Genomic DNA, 25,088 nt, shown 5'->3' with positions numbered 1-25,088 from the left:
GCGCAGTGGTGAGACTCTGGGGATCTCCTGATTGCACAAAGTTGCGAAATTCATACAAAACGACCAGTTACGATATTTTCCATTCTTCTACAGAAAGACTTTCCAAATCAGTTTTCAGATATGAAGACGTAGAAATACAATTCTGTCTAAGACTGTCTTCTCCAAGTGATTAGATATCTCAAGTATCACAGGATTAGGGTTAGATTTAAGATTAGGATTATCATAAACTCAGGCTTTATTCCACCACTAATCCCACCTAATCTTACAAGATTAAATTTGTGTATTTAATTTTACTGAACTTGGGATATAAGTAACTCTTTATTCTGTAATGTGAAAAACAGAATTAAAAGTAGGTTCCTGTTTGATCTGATTGAAGAAAAATGACCCAGTCAATTGTCGTTCAAGGTACATAGTAATCAGATCTCCAAACTGTTTTTATATGTCCCACTATAATAGTTTTATGCTGTTGTTTTTATTTTCAATAGTTGGACAATGTGGAAACCAGGTAACTATTTTTTTTGGTGTTCATATATGCCCAAATTTAATTTTTACGAAAGCTAATTTTTGTGCAAGCTTGTTCAACATTTCTGTCTATGTTTATAGATTGGATGTCGTTTTTGGGATTTGGCTCTGCGAGAGCATGCAAATATCAACAAGGTATTTTTGCCGAGATACTGCACAGCCCCCTTGGATCTGTCCAGTACCTCAGCATTACCAAGGAAAGTTTTCAGCTAGTTTATGATATTATTTCTCAATTCTTTTTAGACAGGAAGATACGATGAATCTTTGAGCAGTTTCTTCAGAAATGTTGATACGAGGTGAGAGGCTTACTTCAACTAAGTCTACCAGAATATTTTGTTTTGTCCAATTATTCTCATATTCATTCATTGATGAAGGTTTGAAGATCCAAAGGATATCCCAGTTGGAAGTGGTAGAGGAAAGATCAAAAGTCTCAAAGCAAGGGTAATTATATTTATGGCACTAATAGCAGAGTACAATTGTTTGAAATATTTTTTGATGATTTGCATTATTAGGCTGTATTGATTGATATGGAGGAAGGTGTTGTCAATGAAACATTAAGTGGACCTCTTAGAGATATCTTTGATTGCAAACAGCTCATAACAGATGTGTCTGGTTGTGGAAATAACTGGTATGATATTCTTGTGTTTCTCTTGCATTTCACTCCAATTAATTAACTGATGGGTTAATAAACACTTCTTGGTATATTTCTAATTTTGATAGTTTCTTTCCAGGGCAACTGGTCATATGATGTATGGTAGTCAGTACCAGGATAAAATTCTTGAGACGATTCGTCATGCAGCAGAGTTGTGTGATTCTTTACAGTGCTTTTTTTTACTCCACTCCATGGGCGGAGGTAAGTTACCATGTTATTGCTGAACTAGTCTCCAAAAATCTCTGCTAAATTCAGAGATCCTCAAACTTCAGTTGCAGAGATGCTCTGGAAGCACTCTTCTCACATGTGCATGACCATTATTAAATGACTAATATTGTATTATTTTTAAGGTACTGGTTCAGGTGTTGGGACAAATGTTTTGGGCCTACTGGAAGATCACTACCCAGAAGTGTATAGGTTTACTACAGCAGTCTATCCCTCACATGACGATGATGTCATAACTTCCCCATACAACAGGTTAGTCCATTTTTTGGTGATTTTTTCGAGTTAGTCTCCACCACTTAGTACTTAATTGTTTATATGTACTAAAATACTAAACCATTTTTTTTTCTTTAGTGTACTTGCAATGCATCAACTTACAGAGAAAGCAGATTGTGTGCTACCAATTGAGAACCAGGTAAATACTTATTGACTGTCACTGTTCTACCATGAGTTTACGTTACTAAAGGCATCCTCCTTGGCAAATAAAGTTTGGCACTCAGGAAAGCTTAATTCACATCTAATTGTCTTCAGGCATTGATTGATATTACAAACAAAATCTATGAAGCCATTCCTCCATCTCGACCGGGCAAAAAAGTTTACCAACAAAAAGGAACCCAGGTCAAAGAGATAAGCACCATCACTTCAAGCCAGAAAGGAGTCACAAAACCATCCCAAGAAAAACCTTTCGACCACATGAACAACATTGTTGCCAACCTTCTGCTCAACATGACCAGCTCAGCAAGATTTGAAGGATCATTAAATGTTGACTTGAATGAAATAACCATGAACCTTGTACCATTTCCTAAACTACACTATCTTGTATCAAGTCTGACTCCACTGTATTCTCTTATTGATGTGAACCTTCCAGTTGGACGGTTGGATCAAATGTTCACGGACGCCTTCTCGAAAGACTACCAACTTATAAAAGCAGACCCAAAACAGAACTTGTACTTAGCCTGTGCACTCATAGTCCGTGGCAAGGCAGAGGTTTCTGATATTAGACGAAATATCGAAAGACTAAAACCAAATCTTAAATTTATACACTGGAATCAAGAGGGTTGGAAGACAGGGTTATGTTCAGTTGCACCAGTTGGGCAACCATACTCACTTTTATCCCTTGCGAATAACACTTGTATTCAAAACACATTTTCCAATCTAAGGCAGCGTTTCACCAAGTTGTATCGGAGGAAAGCACACATTCATCATTATAATAATGTGGATGGTTTTGAGCAGACGATGTTTAACGAGAGTTTAGAATCTCTTAATTACTTAATCGATGAATACGAGATTTTGAATAGAACACTTAATCAGCCTGCAGAATTTCCGAAAAGGTTGGGAATATTATAGAGAATAAATATTTATGAACTGGTTTCATTTTTTTCATCTTTATTTTGCTCTACATTCAAGATCTTGATACAATGGTTTTCTAATCGAATAAACCTGAAACAAAAACAAAAATATTGATTTTAGATGAGATGTGTTAAGATGGGAAGGGATCATGACCTAATCCATTTTAAAGGGGAGGTAGGGAGTCTGAAAGGAGGTTCAGGAATTGCTGTGTCATATATTAAATCCAACTAATGCTATAACAATTATCACTTACCGAATCCCATGTCGTCATCTGATTCTTCAGATTCCTCTTTCTTTTCTTCCTTCTTCTCCTCCTTAGCATCATCAGCGGCCGCCTCTCCACCTGCGGCAGCTCCCCCCGCAGCTGGAGCACCACCACCACCCCCTGGGGTACCAACGCTGCAGAGTAGGTCACCGATGTTACGACCTTCCAGTGCCTTGGCAAACATACCAGGCCAGAAAGGCTCGACGATTACACCAGCAGCATTCAGTAAAGACTGGATTTTCTCACCCTGGGAAATAAAATACGAATTATGTACTAGTTTGTAGGTGAGCATGTTGTTATATTGTTCATTGGATAACAAATTAAATAACCACTACTATCAGTTGTGTATTAAAGTCAAACAAACTCTACTGAAGAATACAATCTCTATAAGATATACTAGCTTTAGAAGCTTCATACTCAAAGTACAACGTAGTAAAATCCCAATAGTTTATCAAACCTTACCGTGATGGGTACATCATCGTCATGGAGGATTAAGGCGCTGTAGACACACGCAAGTTCGGAAGATGACATGTTTTCTTGTTGCAGTAGTTTCAAACTTTAATCTTAAATTCAGAAATAGTGCCGGTTGCTTTCCTTTCAACAGGATTGAAAAGGATGAAATGCCTTAGCTCCAAAAGGAGAACTCAACACTTTGAATTACGAAAAACCGAGAGGAAAGAAACCCGCGCGATGCGAGATTTCTAGCGTTCGAAACACGCGCGAGCCTCCCGCGCGGCTGGGAGGGTATTTAAATTTGTGTTTACACTGTAGTACTTGTCGATGAAAGCACGTGTAGAACGTTTGAAAATAACCGAATTACAGCGATTTTAAACGCAAAACTGCAGATGGAGGAAGATATAAAAGCGTTGCGATGTGCAATGAATGCCGATGAGATTTGTAGCGTTTTTGCGCGGATTGAAGATAACTTACAAGACAGGGTACTATGTGCTCGGTATATTGAGCAAGGTCTAGTCCAGATTTTGCGAGGTATATAAAGAGGTAGATTGATAGAAGAACGCTAAAAAGTAGCGCAAATTTGATCGAAGGTAACATTCATTCCATTATCTTAGATTTTACTGCTTCCAATGATATGGATGTATGTTTGGGCTCTCTGAATCTCATAACGAGGCTCGTTATGCCTAATGAAGTTGTAAAACAGAAACTATTGAAACCAATGGGTTATCTCCAACAACTTACCAAGCTCTGTTCACCATTTGAAGAGTGTGGTAAGATCTTATTGTCAGCTTCACCAAACAATTAATATAATTATTAGCAAAATGAGTAATTACTAATTAATTGGTTACCAATCAATGCATGCCTATTAGAGATGTTTCCAATCATCAGAAGAAATTGATCGATTTTAAGGTGGGTACTGCTACATTTAACAACCAACTTTAAATTTGCAGATAGTGAAGACAAGAGATTGCACCAGCAGTTGCATAATAGAGCAATTTGTCTGATAAAAATTCTTGTGCTGAATTCTGACTGTATGCTTGAGGTTGCTAGTATTGACCTGTTTGGGCATGTCATTAAACTTTGCGGAATATCGTTTGAGGATTCCGTACATGCCAACTGTTGTCATGGCAACGCTGGGTATCCGCCCAAGGCTACATCTTACTTTCACAATCTTGTTCATGGCCGAAAACTTATTGGCAAAGTAAGAGAGCTACTCCCTGAACCAAGCAACAAGGTGATAAAGGAATCCAAGTGCGAAGGTGAGTTCAGTTTGATCCATCATGGTTGCACTGTATCTGCAGTGATATTGCACAGGTTCACTGTCCTGTCTTTCAAACACTTCAATGTTCAGACCTGTAGACTAGTTTATAATAATTTAAGTAGCAAAACACCTTCAAATCTCTCCAGTTCAAGACTTCAAGTATTCAATTCGAGCTAACGCCACACGATTTCACTCAAAGCTGGTTATAGCAAGAAGAACTAGTAGTAGTATTGGTCAGCCAATAATTCAGTTCAGATGATTGATAACTTGGCTAAGTTATGGCCAGTTGTCCATCTACTTTCCAAATCTAATGTTCACATCATTTCATTAACTTGCAAGCAGAAGTTTTTGAGAAGCACGCAAAAATTTGCGCACTATCAGTCGACCTGTACGATACGGCGACCGATCAAGACATTGTTATCCGTGAAGAACTGATCAAAGAGAAAATGGCTTGGCCACAATTTCTATCCCCAGAAAGTGAAGCGAAAATCTTTGAAGAAAAGAAGGTAGTGAGTGCTATGTACCTTTACATGTCCTGTTTTACAAAAAGCAACAATTAATGCTCTGTATTTATGAAGACATGGTGACTGGTTGTCTCATCGCCTGTGTAATTTCATATAGCATGGGAACTTTTAACTTTTCATATTTAAAAATATTAAAAGTCACCGTTTTCCGACAGATCAAGGAGGATCACGTTTGGGCAGATATTGCAGTGACAAGTGTGATCGATGGCGGGCACTTTTGGGCTCACGTTGGAGGGGAAATCGTCGATGAGAAACTTAGGGCGATCAAACTTACTCTTCAGAACGAGGCATGTCTTTGTCAAAAGATTATGTCCACTGCATGTAGGCTATCATCCAGGCTAGCTGGTGAATTCTTCATAGGTTACCGTAGTTTGTACCTGTGTAAAAATGATATCTCAAAGGTGGTGGTGTAATGTAAATGTACAGTATTGTATTTCTCACCCAAGGTTCAGACCAAATTTACAACCGCCCCGGAAGTAGGCGATCTAGTCTGCTGTAAGACAATGGTTGGGGGTCATCGAGATATTTACCGCGCCAGAGTTTTACAAGTTTTAACAACCGACGTTGATATCATCATTATCATGTTGGAATTGTTTGCCGTTGACTATGGTTTCAAAAATGTTGCTTCATTGGACTGCATTACTCGTATGACCCATCTCGGTAGGAAGGAGCCATTCCAGGTAAAAGGACGTCTTCATTTTGCCTTTGATGGATTTTGACTATTTAACTACTGTATTATAGACAGTGTTATACCACATTGATAAAATCTCTGCCTCTAGTTATTTCAAACACGTACTACCAAAAACCACCTCGGTAAAGCTCAAAATCTCCCGGTTTTTTAACCAAAAATTTAGGCTCGCTTGTGCTGTTTGGATGGAGTTCAACCCCCGTCATCTAATGTCGGTTTGTTGGTAAACGCGACAGGTAAGACGGTTATGCATTGACTAGAACCACAGGCTTGTTCATTACCTGTTTATCGGAGCTAAAAATGTCCATTTATCAACTAATTCTTTCACTTCAGCCGCTCTTAAAAACCTTGCGTACGTAAGCAACGCCAGTCGTCTGCAAATTTTGGCTAAAAATGGTGTTGATGTTCTGCTGAAGGTGATGATCACTTTTTCAATTTTGTGAATATGAGTTTAAATACGGTTTACATCTATAAATTTTGCTCTAAACTGAGTTCAGTGTTTATGTTTTTACTGGTTTCCGTATTGTTGTTTCAGCTTATTGCTGTGCCAGAGAAAGCTATTCGGAGACAAGCGATTGGAGCTATACTGAACTTGAGTATTAGTTTTAAAACACGAGCAAGGATCGGCTTTCTCGGTGGAATTAAAATATTGTTAGGTAAGGATTGACGAGACAGATAGTCATGTCAGTTATACGAAATGTTCCTACGAGCTGCAAATTAAAACACCATATCATGGCGGGTTGATATACATCATATATGAACACAAATTCTCTGACAAATGAAGTTTTTTACCAGTCTTTTACTTAAAAGTTAAGATTGTGAATATTTTTCTTCTTAGTTTTGATTGCAAACGACTTCAAGCAAGATACGGAGTTGTTGGATCTCGCTGTCGGAGCTCTTCGAAATCTCGTGCTGGATTCGCCTATCAACAGAGGTCGTTGCGCTGATTCAGACGGATTGCTTATTTTAATAAAAGCTTATTTTACTTCTACAAATGACAACTTGAAACAGCAATGTTTAGGGGCTCTAAAAAACCTCGTTGGAAATTCATGGTAAAATACATTTATTTAGTTCCTTTTCTTTTTTTCAATAAGGATCAGGGTTCTTCATTGCAATTATTAAACCCTTATTCCCTCATTTTTAATCTTACCCTAATCCTAACCTTGTGTATTTCGGATTAACTGAACGTGGACTATCTTTCGTGCTGACTTGTTATGTCATTTTCAAATTATTCCCAGGTATTTGTTTGCGGGAGACGGCACCGATCTTCGTAGCGTTCTCGATGAAAATAGGACGGTTAGATTATGTCTGAAGTTTGACGTTTTAGCTCTGAACGACAAGGTGCAATGGTGAACTAAAACAATCCCTTGCTTTCTTCAGAATCCTCTGTCTCTTTCATCTGTTTTGGCTCCGAAAAGACTAGCCTCAGTAAAACGAAGGTACTGATAGAGAATTACAAATATAACTTAACCTGGGTATCTTTACTGGACCTCTTAAAAGGGAGAACAGTTCCGAGGTGATTTGTAAGAAGTTACTGCATGTATCTTAACAGAAATAAACAACTTCGACCAGGCGAAGTAGAACCACAGCCAATAGAGAAAGCGCTTCCATCTCACGTGATCAAGGCATCACCCAATCACGATGCAGAAAGCAGCCAAAGTCAAGACGAATGCACCGACGGTGATACTGATGGGGAAGAAAGATTATTATGTCCTTCGCCCACATCGCCCTATGAAAACCATAACGAGGTCTGGTCACTCGATCATCTCAATGACGAATGCCTGGATTTCTTTTTTTGACTAAGAAATACCATAAAAAATCAGTAACCATAATGTCTCTCGATCAAAAGATTATGTTCATCTTTTTTCTGTAGTCTTGTGAAGAAGTTGAAAGCTTTTATGTTCGAGGCCAAGCGATGCCTTTTATTGAGGATGAAACGCATGAATTCAGGTAAATATCTAAGTCGTTCACGAGAAGTTATTGCGAATTTCCACAAAAAAGATCTACTCTGATCGTTGTATTTTGTGTACAGGTACTGCAAGCAAGCTGCTGGTCTTTCGTCAGGATTTATAGCGAGGTAGACATTGTAAAAATTGACCTAGTTTTAGACTGAAATAAACCGGTCATGTTTTGTGTTATTGTATGTATATTGTATTATTGTTTTGTATCATCGAGCATGAGAATATTATCACTTTATGGTACGGTACGTTTTTGTTTAACCAAATGTGATTTCAGGGCAGCGTGTGCGTTTTTGAACGCCGGAAGGGGAGGAACGGTTTACCTCGGAGTAAAGAAAACAGGTCTCGTTTATGGAGTGGAGGTTTCGCGAAAACAAGTGAGTGAAATTGTAGCATTTCTGCATGACTAGAGCTATATTTTCATGCTTTTTTATCATAACGCTAGTCTCGTATATAGGAGTCACACAAATAATCTCATCCCTACTTACCAGACATCTGGAGAAGATTGCTTAAGAAACGAAAGATCCCCTGATAGATATATTTCTTTTTCTCCCATGTTTTTTTAGAGAGATCGCCTGCGTTGTGGTGTTGATGAAATAATGGGTGAATTTCAACCTGCCGTGAGATACGATAAATATCAGGTAATTTCCTATAGAAATGTGTTTTTTTTCGAATAAAATAGTTTAGTTTAGGTTTCCTTCCGTAGTAATATACTGGATCATCAACAGATGGTCTTTACCGGGCCTCTGAAAATAAGATTTCGAGAGCTTTCGATTGGAATTCTGAATATTCAAACATTTTCAGGTAAACTTTGTTCCCGTTGCTGAGGAGGGAAGTGGCCATGAAATAAGGTATTACTTGAAATGTTTATTTTTGCCCAAGAGCACTTGTGCTAAATAACATCATGTACATTTGTATCCATTTGTTCTTACATCGTATTGTACAGATATTATGATTTGCACGTAATTTCTTTTTAATTGTCGGTGATTTTAGGAGAAGCATCGAGATCATTCCTGATGTTTTTGTTATTGAAGTCGCATTCAGCGTGTGTTCAGGAAGAGTTTACACCACAAACAAAAGGAGGTAATTCATCCGGTTTAGGCAATTGACTCAAGTAAACTATAAACACTTTCTCAATTCTGATTTTCTCAATCGATCTTTTTCTTACCTATAGATGCTATTTTCGTTGTGGGAACGTGAACAGCGAGGTATTGCATTTCTGTTTTTGCTGTTGAAATGAGCAAATCTTATCTAAAAGACAAGGAATGATTTACTTTAATCAAAATGATGTTTTCTTTCTTCTTCCCTGCATGCATGTAGTATTCCATCCAAGATGTCAGGAAATGGGTGATACGTGAACAGGAGACATTTTACAACGATCAAATAGATATGTACGTAGTTATCTCTATGCTCAGGCAATCTATTTTTAGGACACTGCATTTTAAAGTTCTGTTATCTAAGCTTCAGTCAATTGCTCGAGCAAAAATTATGCTTGGATAAAGAAATGCTCGTTGCACATCGTAAGATTTCTTGAATTTTGGAATTGTTGCATGAATTTGATTGGGAGTTCTTTACAAAAAAAAGATATTCTAAATCAATATTCTTAAAATACCAAACAATATTTTATGCATATAGAAACTAATCATAGAAGTAGATAAGTGTGATGAAAAAATGGATTTAAAAAGGAAAAACGCGCGCCAATCTCCGAAATCTACTGATATTTCTAAATATGGCTCATTGTCGAGTACTTTTTTACCTCAACTGCATGACGCTTATAATTGTAGATTACTAGAGTACTACTACGGTACTACCTACACTGGACCACCACGTTTGAGATATCCTTTTCAGGGCATTTGAACACAGTCAAAATGTGTCTTTCAAACTATTAAAACTACCCAGTCTTATTAATTTTTAGTCTAAGGCGAGAGTTGTCGGCTTTACAACAAAGATGAGAGGCAGATGGACTTCTATAGAGATACCTGCATAGAGTGTCAGGTACTTTTTACAACTATCTATAAATAGCTATTAAATTTTATAAAAATTATAATCAACGACCACCTTTGCTCTGTTGGAGACTATTATTACCCCGTTATAACACTGGATCAATAAGAGATGATCCTTACTGGACCTCCAGGAAGAACAGTTTAGAACTGATAGAGCTATCCAGTATAAATAAAGTTAGTTTAGTTTAGCTTTCCTCCTGTAGTAACACTGCATGGATTAATAAGAAATGATCCTTGATGGACCTCTATAGGAAGATCCAATGATTGATCATTTGCTTTTGTATTGTTACAACACAAACTTAACCAAATCAGTACAATTTCGTTTTAGGGAATGGTGGAACACCTCACAAAGTTCATCGATCAAGGCAGACAAGAGGATATAGAATAGAGACGGTCATGAGCATTAACAAGTTTTGCGCTCGCCATATTGCCCAGGCGTTGTTGTCTTAGTAACGTAATTATTTTCAAAAAACATCCTTTGTCGCCTAAAGCTTGGCAGTTTAACAAGATGTATGTTTTGCATTCGCATAGAAAGGAGGTCTGTGTCTTCGGCTATCTTATATTTTGCTGGTTGTTCAGGCACAATTCAACAACTTTGTATGCATTGTGTATGCTAGCTTCATCACTTTGTCGTTTGAAAAGCACTTTTAACATATCATTAAGCTACCAAAGATTCTTAACAACATCGATCTTGTACATAGTCTGTAATTTAATTTGTGTTTTATGAAATAATAAAAACCATTAACCTTCATACACATGGAACGCATATATCAAATTGTACATGTTTTCCAGACTTCATTTTTACCGGTCGTGAAGGTTACGGTGCTGTTCTAATGTTATGTAAAAATTGAAAAGTTTTCATTCTCATAATAAAAAACAGTCATTACCTCGTTATCGTCTATAGAATTGAAATGAAAGCAACATCTGTGTAATTTGAATATATAACGTTACACTGATTATGCCGAACAAATTAGCTTTTGTGTTAGTAATAATGTACGAGAACATGTTCGAACGCTCGTCATAAAAGGACACAGTGTTTTCGCCGGAACGTCTTGTTATATGTGACAATTCCAGATAGAAAACTACGGTTGCCTCTCAACACGTTTATTGAAAACAACTCTCGAGAGTGTAAACTTTTGTTATTTATAGCTTGAAAATTTCCCTACGCAATTTGTTTCTTCCGGTACAAGGGCCCATCCCATCTGCAACCTTTTATAGATGAAAATCTAGTTTCGCACCTTGTTACCATAGCTACCTCGAAAGTAATAACACTCGTCATTAAGACATTGAATTCACAGAACAGGATGAATCGTATATATACCTTGCTCTTCCTCATCGCAAAAACTACCTTTTCACCGGTTCGTTTAACGCTGCATTTAATTTCAGACCCCTTGCCGCGGAAAAAAACAATGATTCCTTGGTTTTTGAAAGAGCACTTGGCCTGTGCTGGGTTTCAGTTTGTTTTGCTCAAATACATGTATAATTTAAAATTCTAATTTCGTCGCAAACGCTAATAAATTTTAATTCGTTGCCGACCAGTTAGAATTTATGTTAAGAGCCTCATTTGACTTACAGGCAGCTGTGAAATTCGCTTTTGAACAAAATATTTATCTCTAAGATGAAAGACTCCATCATTTCGCTTTCAAAGTGATCAAAATAACATTGGCGTTGGGGGTCACCGTTCGTTTTTCATCGCCAAAAGACCGAATCGAAACGATCCTGACGACTCAAAGGCCATTTGTTTCATTGTCTAAAGCAGTGGTGCTTTCATTTTAAGCTATTTTCAATAAGCTTTGTTGTGTGTGTCCGTGTGTGTCTACAATACTTGTCGTTATGGGAGAATGTAGCAACACGATCTGGGAAGAAAACGATTGAAATTCGCGCTCTTGGTATAAGGTGGAAAGGAACAGGGAGTTTAGATGCGTGTTGAAAGTCCTCCGAACAAAATTGAGCCGTTGGAGGAAGACCGAGCTTTCAGCTCCATAGCGGAGCGTCGAGAGCGACAAAGTCAAGATGAGTTTTCACAATCTGGAAACAATGTCGCCCAGCCACGGCTATCCTGCCCCTGTTTCTCCGAATCAATACGACTCACGTTTACATCGCCAAAACTCGAGAAAATTTACCAAAGAAGTAACAAGAGAGAGCGAGTGAAGAGCAACCTTTTCTGTGCCTTATCAGCCGTTGTTGTGAACGTTATCCTTATTTTTATTCACGCATTTTCCGGACTAGAAATGGACAAAGAACGAACTAGAGTAATCATTATAAGCGGAGTCTTCTTTGTCGTATTTTCCTGCTTATTTGCAGCGTGTTTCAGACGTTGTTCACCAGGATACAACGGATCAATGTTCGTCTGGCTTTCTGCCGCGTTAGAGGCGATATTAATCCTAGGATTGGGCGAAGACCCGCTCATTCCAAGTGATCTTGTGGGGACGATCACGTTCTTATCATTTCTGGCTTTTATTCTGCTTCCAATGCGACTACGATTCTGCATTTTTTGGGTGACAATATTGGCCATTGCTCATTCGATCATCGTGGGCACCTCTAGCACGAAGCTCAAAGATTATTCCACCAACCAGGTTAGATCATGACTTCCATTTTATCTGTTGTGTTTATGCTATACGTATATGTACTACTATACCCTCAGCTAACACAGGGCGCATTCTAGGACTAAATACATGATATGTCTCCATGTCTTGTTCAATTCCTAGCCGTTTCTTGACCGAATGACAGTGGTATTTATTGCGAATTTTCAATTGTACATCAACGGCTCACATACATGCATGCACATGAAAGAAAGGACAAAACAAATGAGAAATTGTACACAATTTTCCCTGGGTTACTGCATGGGTTCAAACTCCCTCGCTATATATATATGATCTGCATGCGGACAGAGCGTGAATCGAGACGAATTTACGGTTCTGGTTCAGACATACAGTCTTAAGTAAACTTCATAATTCAGTCATTTGGATCTACGCGCATTCGTTTCTACTTTACATAACCCCAACTGAACTTAATAAAGTCGGCCTCATGTGGATTTTGACACTTTTTAAGAGTTTACATGGTTTTGAGAACAAAAATGCAGGCGATTCGTTGACCTGTTCAGTTTATATTATATTTAGATACGGCTCAAAAACGGAATAAAATTGATGATTACCTTGGCCAGTGATTGTCTTCAACTAGTGAGCCTTGCATAATGTTATTGACAGAGAGCTTACATGAGTGAATGAGTGGTTTAGAAAATAGGGACTGTTAGACAACTAATAGTCAAATACAAAGCACTGAGCCGAGCATGGTTTGTTTGATGGATATAATTTAAACCGAGCGAAAAAAGTTGTCATTAAACTTGGCACAAAAATAGCAACGAATACAATTTTAGATGAGAAAAGCAGAGTTTATACTTTAAATTCTCGGTTTTCAACGAAGACTATGTTTATTTTATCAACGTCGTTTCCTAAATCTGTCTTTTCCTGTCAAAAAATACCACCCTTTTCGACAGACGAACATATATACAAAGCCTTTCTCTCAATTTTTTGGCGTATATATATGACATATACGATGGCATAACAGCATAAAAACACGGCTATATCCATCCGTGTCAACATTTAATATCGCAAAACAGCTGCACTCCAAGCTGTCAAGTCATCTCAATGCTATTTTTCTATAGTCGGGACACACAGTCATTTGCAACTGAGATACGCTAGTTTTTTTTGCGCGATTATATTTCCCATTTTTGGACTATATATACCAAACTATAGACGATCCCACTTGCATGTTTGAAATTAAAGACATAATTATCATATTCGTTTGCGCTGTTTAACCCTGAACTATTCGCAAATGTCCAGACACAAATTAAATGTTTCGAGCTGTCGTCTTAAATTGAAACTTTACACCACACCTATATATCAAGATACCCCGAATTATTTTAAGCATAGGGGCTGGGGGTGAGATGTCATTTCAGCCTGTGATTCTGACGTGTTTGAGGATATTGTGAGATATATTCCCCTGTGTTGTATTTTAGTAATGTTTGTAGAAAGATTGTTTTGACAATGTTAATCCTTATGCTATTGTTATTGGGTATAGATTACGAAGGCTTAGGTGTAATATATTGAACCTTAGCTACAATTATTGCATATGGAAGTCGCCTTTTTTTTAGCTGTTATGAAATTTTTCTCTTCATCTCCTCTTCAAATTTTCCGCTTCATGACCAAATAACAATTATATATCAATGCATGAAAATCATTGTTTCTTACTAGACCTCTAGGAAGAACAATTTAGAACTGATATAGAGCGGCTATCCAGTATAAATAAAGTTAGTTTATATAGTTTAGGTTTCCTGCTGTAGTAACACTGGATCAATAAGAGATGATTCTTACTGGACCTCTAGGAAGAACAGTTTACAACTGATAGAGCTATCCAGTATAAAGTTGGTTTATTGTATAATCGAGATTTGCAATTTGAAAGTGGTTACATCTCTTTAAGTTTAGTTTAGAAGATGCTGTCTCTTAGCTGAAATGAAAAATTTTATGCGGGAACGTTAGTTGATGTAAGGATATAACAACATATTGTTCGCGGTGTCTATGGCAACCAATGCTTAAACTGCAGGTTAGGATAAGTTCAATGCAAAATAGGTTTAGAATAAGGTGTGCTAGAACGCAGCTTCAGTTGTATCGTGGTATTGTTGAAGTCTAAGCAATCCTTCGTCCAATCCTTCGGACAAAGCACTCCGTTGCAGCAGATGGTGAGAATATGATAGGAACGTCGCGTTTAAACGCGCTGGCTATGCATGGTATAAATAATGAATATTATATAAAACTGAGGGAGAAAAAAACTTTCAAATATAATATACGCTGATAAAATCATCTTTTTCATAACACCTTCGGTGATCCAAACAGCAGGTGTGTTTAATGGATTAGAAGGAACATTAGTAAATCCCTAATTCTAGGCCTGTACACACATATATTATACATTATAACATCAGAGTTTTTCACATCACCTCAAATCGCATCGATGCATGGCGGTTCATGCATAAAGTGTTTCTGAAATATCATGCTTTGGTTTGAAATTTGGCTGTCTAATCTAAACAAAATTTGAGGGTTTTTTTTATTTTTACTTTTAAAGATCAAGCCTGCTTGCTCTTCAAGCAGGGATTTTAAATTATTGTATAAAACGAGGGAGTTTTAATAGGCCTAAAAAACGTCTCCGATACTCAGTCAAGGAGATTATATGATTTACAGGATGAACAATACTCGCGTAGCCTATATATATTGACAAAAGTATTCCTCATTAAGTTGTCTCAAAACATCGCGTGTCGCGGCAAAATTACACTCACATCTTAACTCTTCAGACAAAGTGGCTAAAAAAACACAATTATGCTTTCATTTTTGGGAAAAGATTTTGGAGTTAAAATTGCTGATTCATTCTGGAGATTATAGGCTTAAAGCGCATCTTTAGCAATAAGTATAACGATTTTTAGATTTACTAGTGCAACTTAATCTCCTATACAAAGAACAGTGTTTTTTTATTTTCTGCTTTATCTGTGACATACTTCGGTTTAATCTATCTTTTATAATAACGTGCCTCCAGGCCAAAATATGAGGTCGAGTGCAAGCTGTTTCAGTGTAAAAAATAAACGGTTAATAAACTGAATGCTCGCAAATCCTCAACAAAGTTTATAAGACAAATTAACTTTGAAGTCTGTTCGGATCCAATTCAATTGTGATGGATGTTTTATAGTTTTGTATATTATACTTGTGATGGATGTTTTATAGCAATGTATATATGGGCAGAAAATCAACTAAAGTGAATGCAGTACCGCGGCTGTCTTATCGTCAAATGTAAATTGGATTCGGCAAAATTGGATCAGGTGAAAGGTCTTTAAACAAGCGTATAAAAGTTGCACAAATACTTGAAAAATAACAAATGTTTTACGTAGATTTATTTCAGTTGTGTTGTGAAGAAAAATCTCTTCTTGATACCATTCTTGTTTACTTGATTGGCATTCCATGTTTTACGATGGTATTTCGCATAAATAATTTTTAAAATTACCAGCAAAACATTGCCTCACATGCATATAGATATATGAACACGAAATCATTCCTTCGCAAACAATTCATGAGCGCGTGATTTTCCTCTGAACCACATCAAATCTTATCCCCCTCGTCCGCAATGATGCAATCGATTACGACGTCGGCAGTGATCCAACTGCGCAGTTAATTACAATTACATAATCGCAAGTTGCAAAAAGTCGCTATATATGATTTTATGAGCAGTCACGAGGCAATGCATACATAGTTTAATCCCTCCTACACGCAAGTGATTCTAATCATTTCCATCACTGATTACGCAACGCCCCATACTACCATTGTATTTGAGCGTTGCTGTTGAAAAACCTGCATGGTCTTTAATAATCATGCGTAAAACCAATAATTCAAACTGTCATATCTGATCAGACTTTGCGATAACTACCTTTACATACAAATTATCTATGTTTATTAATTTATCATGTGATAACTTTTTTAGGCCCATCCATCCATTGCAGGTTGTGGTGGGGGAGATTAGGGTGGGCTGAGGGTGAGAGGCAGACCCGGAGCCCCGGAGCCGGCCTTTCAACAATTGATTCTATGCCTTGGGTTATATTTTCTGCACTGTTTTTGTCGATGTATATTTAATGTATACACATGCAGGAACAAAAATATTATGAAGAATGGCTTGAGTAAAGTATTCAAGTCTTCGGAAACTCGTTTAGAAAGTTTGATTGGATTTGCATTCGTGGTAACCTGGGATATCACGGGAACATATATCCATACATTCATACAACAGGCGACTTTTTAGGAAGGAGTGTCCACAATGTTCACAAAATATTAACAACGTTGAATATATGGATGCTAACAATCACCTCAGCGCCACTCAGTCTGAGAGGTTATGAGAGACAGTCAAGTTTTTTTTTCATGTGGATTGTTTTGTGTTTGTGTTCCTACGCAATCACGAAAAAACTTGGCCCGGAAACACTCTAATACAAATCCGAATTAGGCGAAGGTATCTCCGGACAACCAAATAAATGAAATAATATAAAACAAATTGTGATGTTTTTCAGTGCCAATGCATGCTCGACGAGTCTCTGAAGCTGTCTTCTAAGATAGATTATTTTAGTTGCCTCAGAAATATGTATTACTTCATCCCAATTAATACAAAGGAGATTACACTATAAACAACTCTATTGTGAGTATTCACAATTACGAGAATGACGAAAACGGCCTCAAGTATTCGCCAGAGGGACTAGGGGAGGAGCTCTAACGTGGTAATCATTGATACTGCTGCTACAGTTTGTTTTATCGTGCTACAAGCTTTCAAAACAGTTTGAAAACAATTTTAAATTACGTCACCGTGACGTCATGTCGCTATTGATAGCGGTGATTTTGATCAACTTTATTAGTTTTCAAAAGTCGTTCCATGCACATATAATGGCATGCAATTTAATTGCAAAAAAGATAAGATTGTTTTCCCCGCAGTACTAATATCATTGCCGTCTTAGTGACGCAATCATGCAGCTAATCTTTGTTGAAATGATGACCCAAAACTCTACAGCTTCACTCCTTCAATAGATTAGCAATCCCACGCCAATTGCATGCGAGATAATTAATACATCAGTTCGAAACTAAGCAATTGTTTTTTCTATCATTATTTCCGAAGATCGCAGCTAACATCCTTCTTTTCCTGTGTGCATCGTTAATGGGAATAATCGACTTCCTTCTGGCAGACAGACGTCAGCGTCAGGCATTTAGTGAAACACTGAACTCATTGCAAGTCAGGATTAAACTGGAGGTTCAACACCAAAAACAGGTACTATTCGAACTCCTAAGGAGGCATACCATTGGTTCTCCGCAAAGCTAACGAGCCAATCAAACTTCGCAGCCAATATCCGTTGACCGAACTTTTCCAAAGCCAATATAAAACAATCTTCATTGGTTCTGCCATCAAATTATTTGCAGGTGGTTTGATAGGAAAACGCAGAATTCTATTGCAATTCTCTCAGACCAATCTAGACTATTCTCTTAGAAAATCCTAAGGGTATTGTGTTATCCATGCCTTATTCCTGCGCTCTTCTGTAGGCCTAGGACCTCGCACCAAATTACCTCCATGTTGAACGTGCGTATACGTAAATAACTCACAGTGACTTTTACATATCTCGAGAGCTCTATCTTTCTCTAGAATCGTTTGCTTCTCTCCGTTCTACCAAGTCACGTATCAAAAGAATTGCAGGATGATATGCAATCGGATGGAACAATATTAAAAAATGGAAATTTTAACAAGATATACATAGAACGAGTAGAGTGCTGTAGGTAAGAAAACGGATACCTCAAACGAGAAATGTAAATTCAGTCCAGGCTTGTCCACTTCAAAAAGATGCGGTTTATTCTCCTACATTATGTGTTGGTTTTAGCTTCTCATAGCTATCTATCTCTTGCAGTATATTGTACGCTGATATCGTTGGTTTCACCGAACTCTCCTCAACATGTTCAGCCGAAGAACTTATAGTGACTTTGAACCAATTATTCGCGATATTCGACAAGCTAGCATCGGTAATTACCACCTTTAAAAGCCTTATTTGCTTTGGCTAGAGGGTTGGTAGTTTAGTTTCCCTTGAATTAACACAGAGATGATCCTTACTGGACCTCTAGGAAGAACAGTTTAGAACTGATAGAGCTATCCAGTATAAATGAAGTTAGTTTAGTTTAGGTTTCCTCCTGTAGTAACACTGGATCAATAAGAGATGATCCTTACTGGACTTCTAGGAAGAACAGTTTAGAACTGAGAGTTATCCAGTATAAATAAAGTTAGTTCAGTTTAGGTTTCCTCCTGTAGTAACACTGGATCAATAAGAGATGATCTTTACTGGACTTCTGGCATGGGAAGAACAGTTTAGAATTGATAGAGCTAAGACACCTTGATTAAGCTAGTTCAGTTTAGCTTTCCTCTTGTAGTTACTAACATAAATTTTCTTATAGAAACACAAGTGCCAACGAATCAAAATCCTTGGGGACTGTTACTACTGCATCGCTGGCCTGGATGCAAGCGAGAGAGAGAAAGGAGACGACAGTCATGCTGCGTCAGCGGTAAACATGGGCCTTGGAATGGTGAATCATATCACGTAAGTCGCACGTGATCACGTCATCACGTCATTCTCGTGTCGTGCTTTGTTGAACTCAGAAAAACCTGAGGTATTTTCCTTCGTGTGTCTTTCAGGAAAGTACGCCATCAAACAGGTGTGAGCAGTCTGGACATGCGCGTTGGCATCCACACAGGAGCCGTGTTAGCAGGGGTCCTTGGGCAGAGAAAATGGCAATTCGACGCTTGGTCAAATGACGTCACACTTGCTAATAAAATGGAGTCGGGCGGCATACCTGGGTACGAATACTGATTATGATTAGGCTAGCACTAACTCTACCTAGAACTCTACGCTTTCTTGAAATTAAGAGAGCTATCAAGACAGGTATAATCTAGTTCTTTCTGAACTTCCGCTCTAATATTCTTACGATTTAAAGGCGTGTTCACATATCGGCGACAACGTACGAAAGAGTCCGAGATCTCTACGAAGTTGAAGATGGCAACGGAGATATACGAAATGAATACATCAAGGAATCTGGCATTAAGACCTATCTCATTGTTGGAAAAATAAAATCAAAAGCCAAGGTATGTTTCAGTGCTTCGTCACTCCTCAGTCTTTCCCAAATATCATCATATCACCCTACATCACCCCCATCATCATAATGATCACCGTTATAATCACAGACATTTTATATAACCATGATCTATTCCAGGAGAAGTGGGAAACTGTCCCACTACTGGTCATGCCAGAATGCGAGGCCAAGCGACGGACGTCTTCACCAATCGTCAGCTTACTCGGAGCTTCTGCGAGAAAAGCGCTTAAGGGAAAAGAAAACGGCGAAGGAAATGGAACACCACGAAATCATGTCGAGATTTCCATGCCTGAGAAAACCGTAAGTTAATGAATAGTGTCTGTTTGTATTTTAGATAACTTTGGCTATGTGCGCACGAGCGTCGTTTTCTAGCGTCTTCAAGTTCGTTTTTGTCTATTTTATTGCTTAGACCACACGATCCAAGGAAAAATCAGCTCAATATGCTAAATTAGCATTGTAAATTGACAATGTTTGAAACCGTTTTGGCATGAAAAGGAATGTGAAAACGCTGGAAAACGTTACCGTGAGCACATAGCCTTTAAGTCCATGTTTGAGAAATATATTCCACTCAAAAACACCTTTGGTTATATACAAGGATTAAGTGATCCAAGTCTTCCAAGAAGAGTAAAAACATGTACTGTTCATATTTACTTGTGGTGCGGAAACGTGTCCAGCAGAGTTACTTTATTTGAAGCGCTATCTTATTTGGTTAACTTTTGGTTAACTCAAGGCTTCTTTGTTTTTTTTTCTCGTATAGGAGGATAGCTTTGAAAAGAGCGAGATTAATGACGACAGAATAGGAGATGAGCAACGTTTAATGAGCGATCTCGGACGAGCTTTAGAAGAGAGTGAAAGGTAACACTAAAGACGTATAAATCACTTGCTTTTTCGTGCAAATTGTACACGAGTCTGGCCAATTGTCAAGGTGCAGTTCTTATATGACTAACTCTAGTCACCGGCAATGCCTTAACTGAAGACACACTTAATGTTCTACCATTTGAAATGCTTGTATTTGCTTGAAAACTAACTTTACCAACGCGTTCGAAATGGTTCGAAATGGTCAATTACTAAACCAGTTAGCAAGAGTGAAGCTGGCGCCAACTTAAAGAATTGTAGTGCGTTCACATTTAAACTGGTAATACAATTTTATAAGGAATATATAGGTTACTAAGTAAGGCGTAAAACTATCAACCATGCACTTTACGGCGTTAATTGTGCACATATGCACTAAATTTGTGGTCAAAGAGTAGCCATACAACTATATTTAGTTTATATAAACCTAAACACACGACAACAGAAGTACATACCATACAAGTTTGATTGTTTGTTCAACCATGCCTTGAAATCCACAAGTATAAAAAGGCTCGTTCATGTTTAAACAACTTCTCAAATAAAGTCCAGTTCTTTCGACGTTTATCTTTCATTCAACTGGTTGCTTTTTTAGTGGTTTTTGCCGGTGAAATCCATAAAATTTAAAAGCTGTCTGCATGTGAAAGCATGTGGTTCTTGCCCGGCTCTTTGTCAAGGAGCGAGGCCGGCCAAATTTGCATAAATATTTTACAAGGCGGAGTTAAAACAATGGCAGTGAGGACCCTAGACAACGTCAGTATATAAATGGCAAATTCCGAAAGGCAATCCACTGTTATTTTAAGGTCTGTTTTCCAGTTCAACCGTATCGTAGTGCAACGTAGCGTATTTCTTTGTTTCCGAAGTATTCGACCAGAGCTAATGACTTTAAAACAATGAGATACGCTACGTTTCGTTACGATACGGTTGAAGTGGAAAACGGCCTTAAGAGTCTTGCTTGAGGCATCGTTTAGTTATATCTAAACGAATTTAAGCCAAAGAGCAAAACTTACAATTTGCTCAGGATATTAGAAAATACATTTTTTGAAGGAATAGTTAAATATAACGTCTAACCAAGGTCATCTTCATTCTTTTTAGAACCTCTGGAAAAGTGAATCCGTTTACATTAAAATTTGTCGACCCTGAGAATGAACAGAAGGTGAAAACGTCCAGACATTATCTATAGACAATGATCTTCTCAAAATATACTAAACGTGAATATTTTGACCAACATTTTTTAGTATTCTGCGCAAACAAAAAGTGGCTGTGCTGTATCATTCGCCGCCATTTGCCTTGTTCTTGTGTTTTCATTTCTTGTCGAGATCACAATCCTTCCAAGGTATTGTACAAGATGAAACGCATCATATGAACGACACCAGGTTGCGAAGTTAAAACTCGAATTTTTTTGGTTTATTTATAGATCCGTACATCAAAACGTTTCATTTCCCGTCGTATTTTTTGTCATACTCTCCTTTATTTTTGTCACTGTGGCCTTTCGGGTCGACAAGGTAAATAATTCATTGTAAATCCAGTTAAAAGATAGTTTTCTTAGTGAAGTATTCATGATATTCGAGTATTCATTGAACTCTCCATCTTTCAGTATCTCCCGGACGCTCTGGTTGATTTTTCACGCTACCTGGAGAGGAACAAATTTGCAAGAACTTTTCTAGGGATCCTCGCCGTTCTTTTGTTAGTTTTTTCTACTTCAATTGACATGGTACGTTCAGCAGATAGCTGAGGTCAGTTATTGAGGCGTGAAAGTGTCAGAGATTCTCTTTAAAATCCTGGATCGATAAGAGATTCACCTTACTGGACCTCTATAGGAAGAATAGTTAAGAACTGATGGAGCTATATCCTTGCATGTGATATAAATACAGTTGTATCATCTCATTTCCAGGCTGCGTGTGACGAAGGATTGACCAAATTAAATATCACTGATTTTGATCCTGGACATGAAGCTTGCTTCTACCCAATGGTAAGTCAATGTTTTCTTTCAATCTCGCCATTTGTCGCAGAGCATTTGAAAATTTGATTTGTGCATGGATCAGCGTTTACCCAAGGTTATGTTAACTGCATGGCTTTTGATCAATCATCAACCAGCTCAGAAACAACTCTTGTTTGTTTTAGTATTTTAGTTATATCGCTATCCTTGTTCTTCTTGGCATCGGTCTAATGGTTCAACTTAGTTTCTTCCTCAAATTTGCTCTTATGTTATTAACCACAATGCTCTACTGGTTAATGATAACCGTTGCTGTGCCGGAAATGTACGAAAACTTTGATAAATACCTGCACGGAAGGTTGGTAAAACTATGATTCAACTAAACTTATGTTGTAATTTCATTTTGTCCAAAGATTCTCCGAGTCCCAGTATGGATCGTTTTCTATAAACCAAACTAACTTCAGTTATACAGCATTGAAATTGTCTTTTTAGCTAGAAGACTACAGCTTAATCTTGTCCACTGTTAAAACAAAATCAGAGATAAATTGAGTTTATAAATATCTATTTCAGTGAAAACGTTCATGTTGAAAGCAAATATACAGGACCTATTGTTATCACGTTTTGTATGGTGATCTTAACTATGCATTGTCGACAGGTTGGTGCGCAAAATATTTTAGTTGCACGGTTTGAAATAAGATCACCGCGCAAATAGTTTATACCGATGGCAATCAGTCAAGCAGTTTTCAGTTTAGTGCATTAATCAGTCGTCCTTCAAGCGATTTTCAATCGTTTCACAACTAAACTTATCCTTGTCGTGAGTTATTAAGGCGACATATTAATCGCCATGTATGAAAAACTGATGTTTGTTTAAATTTTATTTAGACTGCGAAGACAGCGAAAACATTGTTTGTGTGGAAGTTGGAGGTATTGAATCAATTTGAATGCAACTAGAAATGATTTTTGTGATATTGAAAGGACGATAAAAATATATACATATCACACAAGCTGAAATATCTCAATTTTTAAAAGTTAAATACGGTTTAGTCGGACAAAATTCATTTTAACAGCAAGATAAACTTACAATTCTCATGTAAAGGTGATACAGCAATGATGGTGATCTCTACAACTTGAATGTCATTCATTTTAGGCCGAGGAAAGCAAGCAAAAGATTAAGAGTATCAGGGAAAGAAATCAAGCCCTGATCAATAATATATTACCAAGTTACGTTGCTACTCATTTCATGCAGAATCAGGAGAAAGATGAGACGGTATATACTAACAACTTATGTCTTTCCGAACGCTGTATTCTGATTTGCAAACATGCCGATCTTCTCGAAACCCCTGCGCTATGTTTGCTGCAGAATTTCTGGGATGAACCAGGAAAGTTTACAGCGAGTTTTTTTCGTTTTGTTTTATAGGAGTTGTACAGTCATTCCTACGACAATGTGAGTGTAATGTTTGCGTCAATTCCAAACTTTGACGATTTCTATTCTGAGGACAGCATCAACAACAGCGGTGTGGAGTGCATGAGATTCTTGAATGAGGTCATCTCGGATTTTGATGAGGTACGTTGATTGATATATGTATACCACAAGCACCATCATCTGATATCATTAACATGCCACCATTGACCCTCTTGTATTTCAGTTGCTCGACGATCCAAGATTTGGTGACGTGGAAAAGATTAAGACAATCTGCAGTACGTACATGGCTGCCTCTGGTTTAGCCTCGGGGCTTATCACTGATCAAGAGGTAAGATGCCCTAATTTAAACATGGAAAATCATTCATCCCAGAGCGGGATTCAGCCATAGCGTGTGTTTTCTAAATATTTTTTTGTTCAGAGCAAAGAATACTCATGGAAACCCCTAGTCGATTTAGTCGACTTTGCTTTGGCTCTGAAAGGACGCTTGAATGAAATCAACCAGGAATCTTTTAACGACTTTGTCCTTCGAGTTGGTGAGTGCATTAGAAAGGATCAAGGCGCGATTACCTTCTACCTTTTCCATGTTTCTCAAGCTGTTTTTGTAGTTGTCTACTTTTCACACGACTTGATTACGTTTTTTTGCTTATGCCTGGATTTCTTTCCAAAGGTCTTCACTGTGGTCCTGTTGTTGGTGGTGTTATTGGTGCGAAGAAGCCACATTACGATATCTGGGGGAACACAGTGAATGTTGCTAGTCGTATGGACAGCACAGGAAAAGGGGGATATATTCAAGTGAGTTCTACTGCGGCTAAAAGTCTCGAGAATCTATTCAAATTTGAAATCACCAATTCCTTCAGTACTTAAAAGACCTAAAATTTAATGAAACGGGAGATTGGTGAAGATATCCGAAGAAATATCCTGATATTTACTTTGTTCAAATAGTCTGTGCAACAGTTGCAGCGAGAATGAAGTAAGAACGAACAGGTATCAAGCTCAATAACATTTCTTTCTTTTCAGATTGTCGAGAAAACCTACGAAATGCTGAAAGACAAAGGTTATACTTTCATCTACCGAGGTCTAGTCAAAATAAAAGGCAAAGGAACATTGACAACATATTATTTAACAGGAAAAGTCGACCAAAATTCAAACAATCTGCCCCAGTCTCAGCCGAATGGAATAAGCACGCCGTTGTGAGCTCTGGGACACTGCGTTTAACTGCTGGTTCAGTCACCCGCACACCCCCCCCCCTTCGTCAGCCCCATAGAATAACTTTGTAGTAGA

At 37.8% G+C, this 25,088-nt stretch overlaps 4 protein-coding genes across 6 annotated transcripts; 3 read left to right on the top strand and 1 right to left on the bottom strand.

Annotated features, from left to right (window-relative positions):
• The first annotated feature begins 4 nt into the window (after positions 1–4).
• LOC114527460 (tubulin epsilon chain-like) lies at positions 5–2,824 on the top strand. 2 transcript variants are annotated; one of them, XM_028549113.1, is made up of 10 exons: positions 6–405; positions 486–505; positions 604–657; positions 766–818; positions 897–963; positions 1,035–1,150; positions 1,254–1,375; positions 1,525–1,651; positions 1,751–1,811; positions 1,928–2,824. In XM_028549113.1, the coding sequence occupies exons 1-10, from the start codon at positions 381–383 to the stop codon at positions 2,741–2,743; spliced, it is 1,461 nt and encodes a 486-aa protein (XP_028404914.1). In that variant the 5' UTR covers positions 6–380; the 3' UTR covers positions 2,744–2,824. The 2 variants fall into 2 exon arrangements, with proteins under 2 accessions (XP_028404913.1, XP_028404914.1); XM_028549112.1 differs by having other exon boundaries at positions 5–505.
• LOC114527465 (60S acidic ribosomal protein P1-like) lies at positions 2,779–3,690 on the bottom strand. The gene is made up of 3 exons (XM_028549119.1): positions 3,474–3,690; positions 3,000–3,258; positions 2,779–2,836 (listed from the first exon to the last, which is right to left on the bottom strand). Exons 1-3 carry the CDS (start codon positions 3,540–3,542, stop codon positions 2,823–2,825), a joined length of 342 nt encoding a protein of 113 aa, XP_028404920.1. The 5' UTR covers positions 3,543–3,690; the 3' UTR covers positions 2,779–2,822.
• A 72-nt stretch (positions 3,691–3,762) lies between these two features.
• LOC114527466 lies at positions 3,763–10,693 on the top strand. The gene is made up of 23 exons (XM_028549120.1): positions 3,763–3,998; positions 4,082–4,237; positions 4,418–4,726; positions 5,068–5,234; positions 5,408–5,539; positions 5,699–5,932; positions 6,107–6,176; positions 6,274–6,356; positions 6,476–6,596; positions 6,779–6,992; positions 7,179–7,236; positions 7,321–7,379; positions 7,493–7,688; positions 7,814–7,890; positions 7,973–8,017; positions 8,176–8,275; positions 8,465–8,539; positions 8,703–8,749; positions 8,892–8,981; positions 9,073–9,106; positions 9,219–9,289; positions 9,814–9,893; positions 10,230–10,693. Exons 1-22 carry the CDS (start codon positions 3,857–3,859, stop codon positions 9,848–9,850), a joined length of 2,517 nt encoding a protein of 838 aa, XP_028404921.1. The 5' UTR covers positions 3,763–3,856; the 3' UTR covers positions 9,851–9,893; positions 10,230–10,693.
• Positions 10,694–11,448: 755 nt separating this feature from the next.
• On the top strand, positions 11,449–25,068 carry LOC114527458 (adenylate cyclase type 3-like). 2 transcript variants are annotated; one of them, XM_028549111.1, is made up of 23 exons: positions 11,449–12,477; positions 17,591–17,740; positions 18,110–18,240; positions 18,369–18,480; positions 18,907–19,049; positions 19,145–19,306; positions 19,444–19,591; positions 19,723–19,899; positions 20,357–20,454; positions 21,544–21,604; positions 21,687–21,784; positions 21,866–21,953; positions 22,046–22,162; positions 22,343–22,420; positions 22,573–22,742; positions 22,955–23,039; positions 23,267–23,308; positions 23,532–23,651; positions 23,802–23,948; positions 24,031–24,135; positions 24,226–24,340; positions 24,475–24,599; positions 24,825–25,068. In XM_028549111.1, the coding sequence occupies exons 1-23, from the start codon at positions 11,821–11,823 to the stop codon at positions 24,999–25,001; spliced, it is 3,306 nt and encodes a 1,101-aa protein (XP_028404912.1). In that variant the 5' UTR covers positions 11,449–11,820; the 3' UTR covers positions 25,002–25,068. The 2 variants fall into 2 exon arrangements, with proteins under 2 accessions (XP_028404912.1, XP_028404911.1); XM_028549110.1 differs by having other exon boundaries at positions 11,450–12,477; positions 19,720–19,899.
• The last annotated feature ends 20 nt before the right edge of the window (positions 25,069–25,088 follow it).

This window comes from Dendronephthya gigantea, unplaced genomic scaffold (genome assembly GCF_004324835.1).
Source record: "Dendronephthya gigantea isolate DGI-Jeju-01 unplaced genomic scaffold, DenGig_1.0 000045F, whole genome shotgun sequence".
NCBI lineage: Eukaryota > Metazoa > Cnidaria > Anthozoa > Malacalcyonacea > Nephtheidae > Dendronephthya > Dendronephthya gigantea.
This window is presented reverse-complemented; position numbering and strand designations above follow the sequence as displayed.